This window comes from Phalangium opilio, unplaced genomic scaffold (genome assembly GCF_054372755.1).
Source record: "Phalangium opilio isolate 3A_F unplaced genomic scaffold, DU_Popi_V2 ptg000329l_1, whole genome shotgun sequence".
NCBI lineage: Eukaryota > Metazoa > Arthropoda > Arachnida > Opiliones > Phalangiidae > Phalangium > Phalangium opilio.
The window spans coordinates 7029213-7044392 of NW_028324226.1; the positions used below are offsets into that span (position 1 = coordinate 7029213).

At 36.9% G+C, this 15180-nt stretch overlaps 1 protein-coding gene across 1 annotated transcript; it reads right to left on the reverse strand.

Annotated features, from left to right (window-relative positions):
* Positions 1 to 934: 934 nt before the first annotated feature.
* LOC149610603 (uncharacterized) lies at positions 935 to 5886 on the reverse strand. The gene is made up of 2 exons (XM_089859588.1): positions 4721 to 5886; positions 935 to 3632 (listed from the first exon to the last, which is right to left on the reverse strand). Exons 1-2 carry the CDS (start codon positions 5430 to 5432, stop codon positions 2767 to 2769), a joined length of 1578 nt encoding a protein of 525 aa, XP_089715714.1. The 5' UTR covers positions 5433 to 5886; the 3' UTR covers positions 935 to 2766.
* Positions 5887 to 15180: the final 9294 nt, after the last annotated feature.

The window sequence follows — 15180 nt, forward strand, 5'->3', positions numbered from 1 at the left end:
TAGCTACTTCAAGAAACCCACGAAAATCCCCAAAATGTGTAGGACCAGCACATTTCACAGCCGGAGATTGAAAATTATAGTTATTAAGAGCGTGGTTAAACCCATACTTGTAAGAAGTACATTATTAATTATTTTACGCTTTTTAAAATTTTTACCAAGCACGTTTAATATATACCCTATTTTAACCACGAAAAAAAGTTTTTTTTTCTGTTTAAAAGAGGTCAGATTTTATTTTGAAGTGGTCATGTTTGGGTTTTCTAATGAGCAGCTTGGCGAGGAGATTTTTTTTTTTCAAGATTTTGCTCTTGAACCCATTACGTCAAACACCGCCCTGTTTTCTCCATTCTTGGTAAGTGGCCAAGCCCGTGTCCTTCACGGTTGAACTTACTTAACTCACTAAAACCATTGGATTACAGGGATATAGCATTTACTGAACGAAAGCGTGTTATGGTGGAAAACTTTTTTGACGAACTACTTATTGTACAACTTCATTTTTCTTTAAATGTTTTTAAGAAAGAGATGTTAAGTCCGTGAAATGTATATAGAGCTATCTCAAAACCCTTATTGTGACGTCACCCATGCTATTTGCCCATAGAACCAAAGCGGTACCAAACATGCCCGCCCACTGCCAAAGCTAAGCCTATGACGTTTTACCTAGGCACTGACGTCACAGCTGAGATAGCTCTATAGCGCCTTAGAGGGGCTCCTCGAGTTAGCTGTTGAAAGAAGACCCATACACGTCAAGTAAACATCAAACTATGGCGATTTCCAAATCGCTGGCACCTCACGATCTTCCAACGGTAGTCTCTAATAACCGATACCTATTCTTGGAATGCCAGCATAATAACCGACACCTTGCTATCCATAAAAGATAATCCCAATCCCCCGACACAATGTCTTAAAAATCCCTTTATTTCTATCTGAAATTCATAATTTTTATAACAGTATTTTCAAAAAATCTAGTGACTATTCAGAAGGTGTCTTCTAATCGGGCTAATAAACAACTATTCGGTTAGGTTAGGTTAGAATTTATTAAAGACGGCTTAAACCTTTCGTCCGTCGAATAGATTACCGATTAAAATTGGAATTCAGTCCATTAGATCATCCAATTTTGGCATCTCATCGAATTCCCAATCGACCGACACATCTCAATCTGCAAACGGAAATCCCAATCACCCGACACCCGAAAACGGTAAACACATCCGAAAATACGAATGATTTTCAACATTTTATGCGAAAAATGACCATTTTATTTCCTTTTCTGACCGTACATATATACGAAATTAAAAATCGTGATTGACTTTGAACTTTCAGAGTTGGTGCCTCTCTGACGGGTCCGGTGTTAAATTTTGATTCTTTCTACACGGTTTCGCGGATGAATTCGTAAACCACGCCATAGAGAAGAACAGTTATTATACAGTAACAGTTGAAGTCGTAATTATAACGGGATTCTTATTACTAACAGATAAGAATAATCTAGCAGCTGCTTACTTGAAAATTGGTAGTCACGAATTTAATTTAGAACTTCTTCACCTTTTATAATTTACCACAACGACTTTTGACTTCGTCTTTATTTAAAACACCCTTAAGTCGTTTCATAACGTTATAAGAAATATTACTTTTCTTTTTCGCATTATGATTTTTTTGTGGAAAAGTCACGTATCTACACCATTAGAAGTCCAAATGATTTATCTGTTTCAAACATTTTTCTTCTTTTCTTTTTTTTTGAACAATTAAGAAGCTAATGTAAATTTCTTATTAGGTCTACCTTGCATTTACATAATTAGATTTCCATCGACGTATTTTCGAGTTATTAGTGAGTAGGTTGAAAAATTAATAAAGGTCCTATAGGCCCTACATGTTGTATAAAAAATTTATTTAAAAAAGTGAGCCTATAATCTAAAGGATTTGAAAGAGAAGGGAAGGTACATTGGATTCTAATCTCGAACAGTTTCGTGACACTATTCATTAATTCAACTCACTCCTAGGCATTGAGAATTTCGTTACCCATGATGGTGTAACATCATGGAAATACCCTTAACTATTTCAAGGAATAAACAGCTTAGATTCTCGGCTTTCTCTTTTTAAAACTACTTTTAAACGAACGAAATTTATCAAATTAGAACGATTTGATAACTTTTTCTAGCCAAAACAGGAATTCATAAGCAAATAGGAATCGTTGTGTAACCATTTTCTATCGTATCTAGGAGAGCTTTGAGGGAGGAGCTAGACTAATCATTAAGCATGATAAAGTTTTCGTCACGAATAATTTATCTCGCTGCGCGTTGAACATTGCACACGCTCCTAACCTCGCATTTTTATGTCATAGTCATATGCTCTCTCGAATTTATTGGTTATGCGCCTGGATTGGTGGTCGCTTATTTTAGCATCGTCTTTGTGAATTTTATTACATTTAATATAAAATTATTTCTGAAAATGGAGTTGTTACAACTGGGTATAGTGCCCCAAAAGTCTTGTCTCTGAAAATGAGCGGCGCTTCCGTTAATACAATTTATAATGGAGAAATTTAATGGATTGTTACATACACAGTGTCGGCCCATTCATTACACAAGCCAATGAAATATGGTTATTGTCCTATACATTTAAAATGTAAATCCATCTATTCATTCATGGGACTTCTACGTTTTATGTACTATCAAATGACACTTCTGTCTGCATATACATAGTCCCACCGATCACTCTTGAGGCGTTTTTCAACATTGTATGATCAAATTACTCATACGATTACTAGCATATTCGCACTAATTAAATTTTGTGGGGTTTTTCACCACTGTGAATAAATTGATGTTTGCTCAAATTATTCTTCTGCGTGCTTGCATAGTCACACTGATCACATTTGAAGGGTTTTTCACCTCTGTGAATGCGTTGATGTTTGACCAAATTACCCTTATGCCTGCTTGCATAGTCACACTGATCACATTTGAAGGGTTTTTCACCTCTGTGAATGCGTTGATGCTCGATCAAAACACCCTTCTGCCTGCTTGCATAGTCACACTGATCACATTTGAAGGGTTTTTCAACATTGTGAATGCGTTGATGCGCGATCAAATTATTCTTCTGAGTGCTTGCATAGTCACACTGATCACATTTGAAGGGTTTTTCACCTCTGTGAATGCGTTGATGTTTGATCAAATTACCATTATGCCTGCTTGCATAGTCACACTGATCACATTTGAAGGGTTTTTCACCTCTGTGAATGCGTTGATGCTCGATCAAAACACCCTTCTGCCTGCTTGCATAGTCACACTGATCACATTTGAAGGGTTTTTCAACATTGTGAATGCGTTGATGTGCGATCAAATTATTCTTCTGAGTGCTTGCATAGTCACACTGATCACATTTGAAGGGTTTTTCACCACTGTGAATGAGTTGATGTCTTTTCAAAGAATTCTTCCACGTACTTGCATAGTCACACTGATCACATTTGAAGGGTTTTTCACCACTGTGAATGCGTTGGTGTTCGATCAAATGAACCTTCCGCGTACCTGCATAGTCACACCGATCACATTTGAAGCGTTTTTCTTCGTTACCCTTCTTAATGTGACGATGCGGACCCCTTTTATATTCAGCAGAATATTTGATCCGAGTTGACCGTTTCTTCCTGAATTTCCCTGCAGAAATTTATTAATGAAATATAAAAACGACACATACATTCAAGCGCACACGAAAACTCATTGTTTTTTTAAAGTATGAGTAAACGACCTTACAAACAACATGTTGGGAAACCAAAATAGACCTCTACGAGTCGAGACGTTCTTAATTAAATATAATTTATATTGATTATTTTTATCGTCAGTAATTTAGCTTAATATTAGTTTAGTTTAGTCATTCTAAGAAACGTTATTCCTAAAATCGTTTTAAACATAGCTATTGTTGACGTTTGAATTCAAGCGTATGCCTCTTTAACAATTTTTGGAAATTTAGGGTATATAAGGCCATTGATTCACAATAAATAATAAGAAAACCCGCAATTGCGAATGCGTGAACGCGGTGACAGACACGTCCAGTGTAATACCTCTCCGTGACGACATCGTCAAACGGAGAGGTAAAAAGGGGATGAACATTAATTGAATTGCAAGAGAAACCTTGATGTATTTTCAAATTCAACGGATGTTCGGAGAATCAAATGCTAGCCGATGCTGCGTGCAGACAAGCTACCATTTTCTTTCGTTCTGGCACCCACCGGAGCCTCCGGGATGAACTAGGCCCATGCGTGTGGCGAAGCGAGAATATTTTTTTAACCAATTTAGTTCGCCGTGTTTTCCCGCTTGGGGGCGCTTATATTACCGTAAAGTAAACAAAGTTCAACCCCGTGACCCTGTCGACTGCTTAAGTATTTGGGCCAAGCTCGCGGATTGTAAGTATACGTTTTTACAACTCTTACTGAATTATTTAAATTGAAATAATTTATTTTGTTGTCATCAATACAATCTAACCGAAAGATTCAGTAAAAAGTGAATAGCCCCAAAAACATTTACGTTAATTTTAGGATGAAACTTTTCTCTATCATAAAAATTTTATGACTGACCCCTAAAATATCAACGACAATTTAAGGAAGACCCCTGTCACAACGGAAAAATAAGCGCCATCTATTGTGAAAATATTTTTCCTAACAAACTGGATATTTCCCCACATAAAATTTGACATGCATGGGCCTAGTTCATCCCGGAGGCTCCGATAAAAGCTTAAAATGACTTACCTGCAATTTCCGAACGAGGCGATGAGGTTTTACCTTCTGGAATATTTGGAGCGACTTCTTCAAATGACTCCGTGTTGGACTCCGAACTATTACGTTGAACTGCAATTGGAACTTCGGGTAAATCGCTTTCCATAGAGACGGAGGTCAATTCTGATAGTTCAATTGGGTTGCGTTCTACTTCAGGAACAAACATTGGCACACTCAATATATCACTTTTCTTTGCACCTGTCACGTCGATTTCCGATTGGTTTTCATCAAGTTCGTTTTCTAGGACTCTTTTTAGTGAATCGCCTTCGACATTTGCATCCAAATGTTTTTCGGATTCAACATTCAATTCAGGAAGACGAAATTTCTTCGATGGAATTGAATTATCCTCAGTGTCCCCTTCTGTCGAGACACTTTGCGATTTAAGAAGAGAGTCGTTAAGGGTACTAATATTGTTTTCAAGAGGTTCTCGTGGCGAATCGCTTTCCGTCTTCGTGTCAGGAGTCATTTCGAATTGGTTCTCGACCTTAATTTTAGGTGAAGGCGCACATAGAGGCAAACTGTCACTGTAGTTCGGTTTAGGGACACGTAGATTCGTAATTCGCGTTATAAACCCCATATTTTCAGTTTTTTTCAAGGTAGTTTCGGTGTTTGTATTGCCAACCTCAGAAACAGGTGATTCTTGACTAACATTTTCTTTACACGGGTTGCCTTGGACACTGTGCATCACAATTGGAAGGGATAACTCCTGGCCATTAATTCCAGAATCATTTCCAACGGGTTCAGTTTTCACTAATTCATCGTTAGGAAATTGAAGTATTCCACTTTTCTCCTATTTTTTTATTTTTTTTCAAACAATTAATAATAACTTTCATTCTTAAAGTAATTCTCTTTAGAGAGCTGCACGGAACGGAATTTTTTCCGTTTTCCGCGGAGTCCGTTCCGTTCCGCCGGCTTAAAACGGAATCGGAAGGAAGAAAGATCTATATAACGGAAACGGATCGGAAACGGAAAAGCTAATGAACGATTTTGTGGAAACGGAACGGAAACGGAAAAGCTAATGAAGGAGTTGTGGAAACGGAACGGAAACGGAAAAGCTAATGAACGATTTTGTGGAAACGGAACGGAAACGGAAAAGCTAATGAACGATTTTATGGAAACGGAACGGAAACGGAAGAGGTAATGAAGGAATTGTGGAAACGGAACGGAAACGGAAGAGGTAATGAAGGATTTGTGGAAACGGAACGGAAACGGAAGAGCTAATGAAAGAAGGTGTGTGGAAACGGAACGGAAACGGAATAGCTAATGAAGGAGTTTTGGAAACGGAACGGAAAAAGGAAAAAAATATCTTATGGCTACGGAATTGAAACGGATTGGACACAGATATTTTGTCCTCTGCAGCTCTCTAATTCCAGGGCTCCCAGCGCTTAGTGCACAAGTGGTCGAAAAGCCGAGATAAGTAAATTTTTGAAATTGATTACCAGTAAAATAATTTATTTCAACGGAAAACGGTAATGGAACGTTGTTTTTTCTTAAGCATGCATTTAAGTTTCAATTAAAAAGAAAAATTAATATCTGATCATTCAGACAAGTGATAACCTCAGTCTTATCGATACTTTTTAGGTCTTGATTCTAATCAAGACATTTTTGATTAATATCTGTTCCTTCAGTCTTCATTTTAATTAAGAATGTTAAGAAACTGTTTTACATTTTCAAAATCTGCACTAAGCAGAAACATATATAAAGGGGACCATAACTTTAGCTCAATCAGACATTTATTTATAATGATACTTAAAAAAACGTAAATCAATAAAAGTTTGTATTCTTATTGTAATTAGAATAATACATTTTTTACAATCATTTATTGAAACGCGAGGCGCCCCCCTAAAAATTCCACCTACAAAAACCTACAAGCACCCGGGCAAAGCATCTACCCAAAAGTACCCACAAGTACCTACAAGTACCCACAAGTACCTACAAGCACCCACAAGTACCTACAGGCACCTAATAGTAACCACAAGTACCTAATAGTAACCACAAGTACCTACTAGTACCCACAAGTACCTACTAGTACCCACAAGTACCTACAAGCACCCACACGCACCTACAAGCACCCACACGCACCTACAAGCACCCACACGCACCTACAAGCACCCACAAGTACCTACAAGCACCCACAAGTACCTACAAGCACCCACAAGTACCTACAAGACCCACAAGTACCTACAAGCACCCACACGCACCTACAAGCACCCACACGCACCTACAAGCACCCACACGCACCTACAAGCACCCACAAGTACCTACAAGCACCCACAAGTACCTACAAGCACCCACAAGTACCTACAAGACCCACAAGTACCTACAAGCACCCACACGCACCTACAAGCACCCACACGCACCTACAAGCACCCACAAGTACCTACAAGCACCCACAAGTACCTACAAGACCCACAAGTACCCATAAGTACCTACAAGCACCCACAAGCACTCACAAGTACCTACATGCACTCACAAGTACCTACAAGCACTCACAAGTACCCACAAGTACCTACAAGTACCCATAAGCACCTACAAGTACCCATAAGCACCAACAAGTACCGATAAGCACCCACAAGCACCCACAAGTACCTACAAGCACCCACAAGCACTCACAAGTACCTACATGCACTCACAAGTACCTACAAGCACTCACAAGTACCCACAAGTACCTACAAGTACCCATAAGCACCTACAAGTACCCATAAGCACCAACAAGTACCGATAAGCACCCACAAGCACCCACAAGTACCTACATGCACCCACAAGCACCCACAAGTACCTACATGCACCCACAAGTACCCACAAGTACCTACAAGCACCCACAAGGTAATCAAGTTAAGTAGCTTTAACCTAAGCAGAGAAAAGATAAAAGTCCATTAAGCTAGCTATTTGTTCTAAGAATTTGACTATAACCGCGGTAAAACGACCAAACTCGCTTCATACACTACATAACTCATGCTAAAAAGTCGCAGGTTCCATAGTTTCAGGGTAAACCACGTAAGTCGGAGCAAGTAATTAAAACTATGAAAAACAGTACTTAAACTTAAATTTTCTTGATGAAAAAAAATAGGCGCCAACTATGGATATGGGGCTTTCATTTAAGACCGTTTTCAAATCTATCTGACGTATGGTTATTTTTGTAAGGGTATGGACAAAATTTGTAACTTTGGAAAATTTCCCATGTTATTTCTATGGGAAATTTCCAGTTTTTCGTCAAAATCTGTGATTAATTTTATGGAAATGAAGACCACCCTTAGCAACTTTATTTTTTATAAAATAAACTAATTAATGGATCTCTTTGAAATTTTAACCACATATTAAGGGTCCGAATTGTAGTTCAGTGGATTTTCTTCGAACCAATTAGTACAATACAAAAAAAACTACATCCAAACAAAAAACCCTCCTTATACATTAAGAGCAGTATGAAGTCTTATCTAAGAGAGCTACCGCTCTCATAGAATATTCAGCGATTAAACCTCTATACGTGAATACACCTACTAAGTACTAAAAAAAAGAGAGTATGAATTCAACGGTAAAGTTAGCGACAATTTTCCTGTATCTATGTAGACGATAAACACTAAATAGACTTGGAGACCACCTCTATGAAATATCTTCGTGATATTGTTTAAATTTTTTTACAACTTTCAAATTCAGTGTAACGATACTTAAATAGTGGTTAATCATGAAACTAAAATGTTACTGGCCCAGAATAGGACGTTCTTAAGGCTAGGGGTTCACTGCATTACCAGTCTATAGAAGAACTCAATCAAACCACTCTAAACCAGACAGCTAATATATTTAGATTAAAATTTCATCTCTGAAACGGTCCAAAGCCATTATACAGAATGCAAACTTATCCTAATAAACGTATGATAAAATATACGTGACAATATGAATAAACAGTAATTCAGCCATTAAACCAATATACGTGATACACCTTCTAAGTACAGAAAAAGCAAGAGCATGAATTCAACGGTGAAGTTAGGGTTAGCGACAATTTCCCTGTATCTCTTGTTTCTTTTGAAACCATCTACTACCAGAGCTGATGACGAAGTTAAAGTAATTAAAGGCGCAAATGACGATCCAGGACCTTTAGCAAGTACTACGCCAAAACCTGAAGAAACTTCAGACAATTTAAGTGGTAATGAAAGTTCCGAGGAGTCTGGTGGCAAAAATGGAACTCGTTTGAAAGAAGAAAAGCTCAAACGTTTGGAAAAGCGCTTGGAACAATTCGAAAAACGTATCCAAAATCGCCAGGATGATGTTTTATGATCATGTCTTCAAAAGTGAAAATTTTAATACCTGTTACTTCAGGCAATTCATTTTCTACACTTATCTTTTACTTTCCCGTCTTTATCTACAATGACAGTTTTTTTTATTAATATCTGTTACTTCAGTCTTAATATTAATTCAAATTGTTCAGAAACCTTAGGAGAGTAAAAGTATTAGGGCATTGTGCATACATTAGTTAACGCGTTTGAACTAACCAACCATCTATTATAAAACTGTCATTCCTGACTGCTTGACTTGACTCAAATTGCTTTCCCGTCATTTTCACATGCAAATACAGAGGGAGCTGTAGTTATACCACAAAAATATTCCGTACACCTGAGCACCAAAACATGTCATATACTTATCAAGTTCAATTACCAGTCATCTGTAATCTGGCTTAATTACCAGTCGTCGGTAATATAGCTTAATTACCAGTCGTCGGTAATATAGCTTAATTACCAGTCATCTGTAATCTGGCTTAATTACCAGTCTTCGGTAATCTAGCTTAATTACCAGTCTTCGGTAATCTAGCTTAATTACCAGTCATCTGTAATCTGGCTTAATTACCAGTCGTCGGTAATATAGCTTAATTACCAGTCGTCGGTAATCTAGCTTAATTACCAGTCGTCGGTAATCTAGCTTAATTACCAGTCGTCGGTAATCTAGCTTAATTACCAGTCGTCGGTAATCTAGCTTAATTACCAGTCGTAGGTAATCTTGTTAAATCACCTTTATTGTTACTGTCTCTAACTTAATATATTTATGTGTGGGGTCCTTTTCCAACTTAACTTGTTAGCTAACACAAGCTTAGGTTCTCTTGTTTTTTAACCACTACGAAAATTGGACCAAATAGCCTTAACCGTGCTAACATCATAAAATGGCTCTTATCCATGCTAAAATATCGCAGATTGGAATGGTTTTGAAAATACGAAATTATACATACTTAAACTTAAATCTAATTAATGAAAATTGGAAAGCGGAAAATCTAAATACCAGGCTTTCGTTTAAAACCGTTTTCAAGAAAAACAAACGAATAGTTATTGCATTACGGCTTCCAGAAAATGGTTATTTGTAAAATATTTTCCCATGTTATTTCTATGGAAAAATTTCATGTTTTTCATCAAAATGTCGTAAAATTTTTATCGAAATGAAAACCACCCTTAGCAACTTTATTTTTTATAAAATAAACTATTAAATGAATCTTTTTGAAATTTTAACCACATATTCAGGGTCCTAATTGTAGTTCTGTGGAATTTTTTCAAAACAGTTTATACAATACAAAGAAAGTTATATCCAATCAAAAAACCATCCTTATACATTAAAGTCAGTATGAAGTCTTATCTAAGAGAGCTACCGCTCTCCTAGTACCGCTCTCCTAGAATAGACTAGTGGCGGTAGAGAGGGGCGTAGACTGTGTATCCCTCCATCTGGGCGCGTTCTTGTAAAAGGGGATACTGTGCGCTCTAGGTAGGGGGATGACACTGAGCTAAGAGATAGAAGGGTATGACGTTTGCATACGTAGTACTGCCATTACTCTATTGTAGCATAACCTAACCTAACCGAACCCTAACCTGATAGTTTTAGCTCCGCTCTTATGGGCGAGTTCCGATTGGTTCCTACATAGAGCTCGGCATTTTCTATCCATTATCCACAACTTGGTGGATAACCGATTATTTTTAAACAAATTTGTGGATTATAATACGATTTAACATGTAAGTTCTGTGGATAATTTTCGAGTATGGATAAAGATAAAATAACGTGGATAATGGATAGATAATGCCGAGCTCTATTCCTACCCTTGGAAAGGTAAAATTGGTGTGTAGAAGTTAGGCAGAGTATTAGGGGCACCACAGAAGCCAAAATTCGCTTTACGTCACATGGTCAGTCCATGAACGCTGAATCTCTAAAGGGACTGGTAAACGGAATAGATTTTTCTCTATAGCACGTTTGCTTTGTAAAAAAATAAATAAAAAAAACGGGTACGGCCAAGCTCGTTTAAATTTTTTTCAATAGGTTTTTGAAGAAGCACAAAAGACCGAATGGCCTTGAGTGTTCCCAAATTGACAGCCCCCATTCCTTCCCCCAATGCTATGCTAGAGAGGAATCGGTTTGTACAGTGGAAGGCGGGCGTTTTCCGGTCCCTTTTAGAGATCCAGCGTTCATGGTCAGTCGTAGTATTGCTAGAGAGTCGCGGCCGTGGCCCACGAAATTATCAGGGTCTATTAAGTCCTACCCCTTTATTTCTAAAATTCGGATCCTTATTGCCGGCGGCCATAATAGTTTAAGATAATGGTACTAAGCCCGAAATACTGTGAGAAAATAATGATACGATACGACCTTGCTTTTTCAATTAATATTCTCGAAGACCCGGCCGTGTCATTGGGATCGCGTAGGTTTCTTGCACGGAGGCTTACTTACTGTAACTCTAAAAATACTTTAGGTCTTATGGTTTACGTAATTCCATTCGGTCTGTCGTTCCTATTCCTTGCATTATAATGTTTAGTGCAAAAATTAAGAGTATATATACTGGGTGTTTCTTAAAGCCTGCCATAAATTAAGGGAGATGTATTTTGAAGTTCACCAGTCAAAAACACAAAATGATAATTACAAAAGTATATAGAATAGAAACAAAAAGTACACTTCTTTGAAACTTGCTGGTGCCGTGTAATATGAGAATCCCAGCCGCCTTTATCCCAGAATAGTGTCGACCCCCCTCTGCGTATGATTACCTTCCCGACCGTGGCACAGGGAGCAAGCCTTGAATAGGCTCATAAAGTAGCAGATGCTAGCTAGCTCTAGTACCAAAAAGTACCGTTTGGTTCGCCAGCATCATGTACAATTTTCCATAAACCTATGACTTCAAGAAGCTCTTTCCTGATTGGTTAATTCCTGTAGGGGTTGAGAGGAGGGTAGTTTGCTTCTTCTTTTACTTGTCGTCTACAGCCAAAGGCAGGGAATTGTTAATGAAGTGTACTTTTTTTTAATCTATGCACTTTTGGTAACTATTAGTCCAAAAATATATATAAAAATACATCTAAATATTTTAGTGAAGCTTGGAATGCCAAGAAAATCAATATTGTGCCATTGAAAATATCCATAATATTGATCAGCCTTGAAATGCAGACATAACTGTAATTAAAGAAAGCATTTACAACATACGTGGTCAATAACAACAGAAAAATCGGGCCCATCACTCTTACTATAGTAATCTCAGGATTTCAGAAAGCATTTATTTGCATAGAAAAATTTGCCCTAACACTGTTACTATCTCCACTAAAGCGGCTTATTGTTTTTAAGTTCCAGCACGTAGCATCCACACGGGATTAGGCCGGATGCTTGGAAACTTTGGCTCAGAACGCTTCAAAACTCGAAAGGGCGGATGGAATTGAATTGTTATCACGCAGAAAACTTCGTTGTTTGAAGTTTGGAAAGGGTTGGGCACGATACGAGCCTTGTCCCGTGGGTTGACAAGAACAATGAGTCACAAAAAAAAAATCGGACGATCATCTTCTAATCTACAAGACATATCGTGGGATGATCATGATGCTATGGGGTAAAGACGAGAAAAGGTGGGATAGAACAATTTTTTTCGAGGGTCAGTTATAATAAACGAAATTGATTTAATCTTAATCGACTATTTCAATTTCGATAACGAGATGAAAATAATTTAAAAAAATAAAAGACAATGGGATATTTTTTTTCATCCCCTCACCCTCTGTCCTCCCTAAATACGTCAACAATAAGTGTCTTTCATAACACAGATACCAGCCCTTACAGTGTTTTTCATTTATCGAAATGATTGGGATAATTCAGGAATTGAAAAATTTCTTAAGAGAAAGTTTTAAAGGGTTTCTGTTGCGATGTTATCAAAGCCATTTCAACAAATAAACTATATGCGATTTGCAAAGCTAAATGATTTAAGAGAGGCGATCTGGCTGGTCGTTGGATATATTCATTCTTGCATTTTAATTAAGATTGGCTGCGATCCAATTTATGGCCGAAAGTCAAATTCCATGACTTTTTCCTGGTAATCCTGAATTACTAAGGACGAATTTTCTCACCATTTATGATTAGTTTTCCTAACCACTTAGGACCAATTTTCGGGACTGTCTATGCCTAATTTTCTCGACTTAATAGAACAAATTTGCTAACTTTCCTGCCCACTAAACCATTTATGACCATTGATTACAACCATTACAACCATTTACAACTTTACCGGACCATTCGTACATTTATTCATGACAAATATATCTGATCATTCGTACATTTATTCATAACCAATTAATCTGTCCAATCTTACATTTATGACCAATTTAACTGACCATTCTTACATTTATGACCAATTTATCTGACCATTCGTTCATTTAGAACCAATTTATCTGACCATTCCTACATTTATGACCAATTTATCTGACCATTTGTACATTTAGAACCAATTTATCTGACCATTCCTACATTTGATCAATTTAACTGACCATTCCTACATTTGATCAATTTAACTGAATCATTCGTACATTTATGACCAATTTAACTGACCATTCGAACATTTAAAATCAATATATCTGACCATTCCTACATTTATGACCAATTTAACTGAATCATTCGTACATTTATGACCAATTTAACTGACCATTCTAACATTTAAAATCAATATATCTGACCATTCCTACATTAATAACCAATATCTGACCATTCCTACATTTATAACCAATTTATCTGACCATTTGTATAATTATAACCAATTTATTTGACTATTAGCTACTTCTTCGACCACATCGATTTCCACGCTCTAAAGTTCACTATTCTTTAGTAACATCACATCAAAATTCATTCAATAATTGAGTTAATTCATAAACGGTTAAACGGTTTAAATCTCAGCGCTGCAACTGGAGAGAGAAGGGGATAGTTTAAATTAATTTAATTGAAAGGAGTATTAATCCCGCAAGGTCAAATTAAAAAAAAAATACGGACCCAAATTAAAAAGGTTAGTTGTTATAACGCCAGTTTTTGGTAGCTTACCTAATTATCCAAGGATATTTCTCTATTGTATTCCTTACGTGGAGATATTATTGTTATTTTATTCTTATAATCATAGATGGTCGAACATTATATAAAATATTTCTTGATTCTTATTAATCATCTTGCGAAATTCTAAAGGATAAATTACTACGGGTATTTTTTCTTTTAATAATATTAGAGCCATACTTAAACGCTGTCGTTCTTAATCATAATTTTTACTTGTTTGATGAAACTTTAAAAAAGTTCGGTACTTTAGAAATCATAAGGACATATGAATACGTAAAACCTTTGTGGAATTTTGATGGTATATTGGTTTAATGTATTTAATTAACAATCATTAGTAAGTTTAAGTATTCCTTTAACCTTTATTGAAAGGGATGTGCCAGATTCATAACAAAACTAGTCGTTATTATTACAATTCCACTCTCAGTTTTAAAAAGATACGTGAAAGCAAAGGAGAAAGATACCCAAAATGAATGAACTAGGCCTAAATATTTTATATGTATTACTCGAGGGGCTGATCACTTCATTTGTTTTATCCGTGTTCCGATTACATAATTAGGGTGATTGCTATGATTACGTAGGGAGCAAAGCGAGTACGGAGTCCAAATTGTTACAGAGCGAGTAGATAGGCTGAACAATTGTTACAGAGTGAGTACAGAGGCTGAAAAATTGTTACAGAGTGAGTACAGAGGCTGCAAAATTGTTACTGAGCGAGTACAGAGGCTGAAAAGCTGTTACAGAGCGAGTACAGAGGCTGCAAAATTGTTATACCGATTACGTAATTAGGTTGATTGCTATGATTACGTAGGGAGCAAAGCTAGTACAGAGGCTGAATAATTGTTACAGAGCTAGAAGAGAGGCTGAAAAATTGATACAGATCAAGTAGAGAGGCTGAAAAATTGTTACAGAGCTAGTAGAGAGGCTGAAAAATTGTTACAGAGCGAGTAGAGAGGCTGAAAAATTGTTACAGAGCGAGTACAGAGGCTGCAAAATTATTTCAGAACGAAGACAGAGGCTGCAAAATTATTTCAAACCGAATACAGAGATAGCAAAATGAGTACAAAGCAAATATACCGAGTACAAATATGCATTATTATTACAGAGAGTACAGCGATTAAGGCAAGTTAACAGCCCCTCGC